A 3248-nucleotide genomic window follows, 5' to 3' on the forward strand; every position below is an offset into this window, starting at 1 on the left:
AAGCCAAGTTGCAATAGGCGTCGTCTGCCGTTCAGCTCTCAGGAGACGCCTCCAGCTGCCGACTTCACCGAGCCTCAGATAGGCGAGGTGCGGAATATTATCAGCCCCAACACACTCAAGAAGGCGGTCTGTGAGCAGAACTCGGTCCCATTACAAGAGAAGAAGAAGGCACGCAAAAGAAAGACTAACAAGGGTGCGGGCCAGCCGGCACCGAGTACGATCCGTGCTCAGGACGGGCCACCTTCACCTGAGGATATCTCGAGGAGGGTGCATGTGGCGGGTAGGCCGATGCTACCGAGAAATATGCTCGATGCTGCAACCGGTGCTATGTGGAGTTTGCATGACAGTGTTCTTTCTTTGGAGAAGCGGCGTCTTGGAGAGAAGGATGTGGCATACCCGGTTTTCGCGGCCAAGGTGCCAGAGGGCAAGGGCTTTGTGGATAATTCCATCGGGGGTACGATCGTCCTGCGGTTGATGACATCCACGCTATGTTGAACCTTCATCCGCTGCACTACACCTTCGTTCGGCTATTTTCGCTGAGTATGGAGATGCGGATCATTCGCGACAAGACCCCGGACATCGTGATAGTCGACCCCTTCTACATGCGTGCCAAGATCTTGGGCAGCGCTGGGGACCGGCAAGTCGCGAGTTCTTACCTCGAAGGCGTCATTCTGGCAAACCAAGATAAGGATAACTTCCTCGTGCCTTACTTTCCAGAGTAAGTCCTCCCCTCAACCGCCCCATAACATATGAATTCTTAGATTTCGATCGTTTTTCTTTTAACATTCCGTGTTTTCTGCAGTGACACACATTGCACGCTCATCCTCCTAAGCCCCAAATATTCCATGGCCACGTATTTCGACCCGGACCGTCAGTCGAACGTAGACTACACAAATGTCAAGAAGGTTCTTGATGATGTTCTCCCCGGCTACGTCAAATCTGGAGGCACCTTCACCAGGCCTATTCGTAAGTACGGCAAGCACGTATTCTCCCACAATACGACGTTCTGCTGCGTCAAGTAGCCACCTGACGGTCAGAAGGGTGCCTACTACGCCATCCATCACATGCGGGCGATCGTACGGGACCATCATCAACTTCTGCTACCGAGTAGACTCAAAGATTGGGCCGCGAGCGTGTCGGCAATCCAGGACGCGGACATCAGACAAGAATTCTTTCACATCCAGTCGGAGTTTGCGGAAATCATCCATCAAGATGTCCTTCGTACCTCGGGGCAGTTCTACCTCAGAAATCAACCGTCCAACAATGACATCGACACAATCCTACAAATGCAGGCTGACAACGCCCGTTGTTTCATGACTCCCACGATAGACGGCGGCTTCATCCACGCTCCGGTCCCTTGAGTCGAGTCGAAAGCAGTGATGCTGTGTCTAGTTCTGAAACATCGATTGGCTCATGTTGTAATTAAACTTTAATGAACTTGTAGTATGTCTCTTTGGTTTCGAGAGTCGTTCAACTTAGATGTAATCGATTCTATTAATGTCTTGATTTTCTCTTCCGATCGTTCTGTTGCATACTTATATATTGCTTATGTATTGTCTGTGAATTGGTACTAACGTTTCGTTTGGCTACTGCATAGCGATACCGTGGTATGTCGTGTACAAGGGTAAGGTTCCCGGAGTCCACGACGACTGGGAGGAGTGTCGGAGACAGGTTCACCGATTCAGCGGTAACAGTTACAAAGGGTACGCCACTAGGGCCGAGGCCGAATCTAGATACGCCCGCTATCTAGCGGGAGAGGGGAGGGAGCGTTGGAGGAACCAGATGAAGACGAGTTTCATCGTGATGATGCACATCATGATGACCGTAGCTCTCTTCTATGTGATGGTAGTTTAGATGATCGATATCGACTTGTACTGTGAAGACAAACTCGCGGTCTCGAGACTTGTAATATAATGTTCTATCTTTGTTCGGTCTTTTCAATTCAGAGACTAATATGATGAATTGTATTCGGAGACTAAAATGATGAATTGTATTCAGAGACTAATCTTCTATTGTATTCGATGAATCTGTTGTTGATGTGTGCTGTCTATATTTTGTCCAATTATACATTTTGTAACCTGTGCAAAAAACAGAAAATAAAAAAATAAAAAAAACCTAATATTCATACTAATGGCGCATCACATCATAGTGCACCATTAGTATGCCAAAGCATACTAATGGCGCATCATTAAACAGTGCGCCATTAGTATGCCGAAGTTACTAATGGCGCATCCTGTTGTTGTGCGCCATTAGTATGCCAAAGCACCTGGGTATACATGGCCCCCTGGAAGGCATACTAATGGCGCACTGTTGTATATACTAATGACGCATCTGAGGTGCGCCATTAATATACCATTAGTATATTAATGGCCAAATTAGGTGCGCCATTAGTAGGCCTTTTCCTAGTAGTGTCATATAGATTTGCTATTGTAAATGTTCATAATTTTTTCTATAAACTTGGTCAAACTTTATGAAGTTTCATTTCAGTCAGATCTAATATGCAGGGTAAATAAAAACAGAGGGAGTATTAGATCTCCCTAATGGGCTATAAGGATTTAGATTTGCATAGATCTGGATTTTTCTGCAATGTGATTAGCATGTGAAGGCATACAAACCGGTGAAATGAAGAATTTTGCGTTATTTCAAGGACCAGGAAGGTTTGGGCACTCAATGCCAAGACCTTATAAACAAAATCAACTAGAAGAGTCGATGAATCTAACACACGCCCAACATGAGATTGAAAGAAAACGGGTGACCAAATTGTTGCTATAGGAGCCAGAAGGCAAAACATTATTTTTCCAAACCAAAGTAGCTAGATTCTGACTTACCTAGTAGGAAATAACAAAAATCCTCGTATATTAGAAGATCGTTGGAGGGATCGCTTATAGCCGGAGAGACAAGTCCACCTCGTCGTCGTCGCCACACATGGACGAGCTCCCGCCCTGCTTTCCCTCTGCAGGCTCAGGCATCCGAGTAGCAGTGGCAGCATGCCTCCTCGCCTTCTTTGACCTTGATTCCTGTGTGCGGGTGGCTGCCGCGGCAGCTTCTCGCCGGCGCTTGGCGACGGCACGCTCTTGCTTGTGCACATTCTGGTGGCCGCCGAGCGCCTGCGAGCCGCGGAACTTGCGGTCGCAGTGGACGCAGAGGAAGAAGCCGTCCGGTGTGCCAGGCGCCGGCGCCTCGGCGGCCAGGGTAAGCTCAAGGCTGAGCTCATCGTCGTGTGCGCTGTCGTTGCTCGCTCGTTCCAT

The 3248-nt window shown here is 48.2% G+C and overlaps 1 protein-coding gene across 1 annotated transcript; it reads right to left on the reverse strand.

The window, feature by feature from the left end:
* Positions 1 to 2882: 2882 nt before the first annotated feature.
* Positions 2883 to 3248, reverse strand: LOC123149649 (zinc finger protein 3-like). The gene has a single exon (XM_044569349.1). It carries the CDS (start codon positions 3246 to 3248, stop codon positions 2883 to 2885), a length of 366 nt encoding a protein of 121 aa, XP_044425284.1.

The sequence above is a fragment of the Triticum aestivum genome, chromosome 7A (genome assembly GCF_018294505.1).
Source record: "Triticum aestivum cultivar Chinese Spring chromosome 7A, IWGSC CS RefSeq v2.1, whole genome shotgun sequence".
NCBI classification, from domain to species: Eukaryota; Viridiplantae; Streptophyta; class Magnoliopsida; order Poales; family Poaceae; genus Triticum; species Triticum aestivum.

What these genes read in the sequence shown, in the direction of transcription:
- LOC123149649 (XM_044569349.1), bottom strand. Translation starts at nt 3,248, where the DNA reads ATGGAACGAGCGAGCAACGACAGCGCACACGACGATGAGCTCAGCCTT.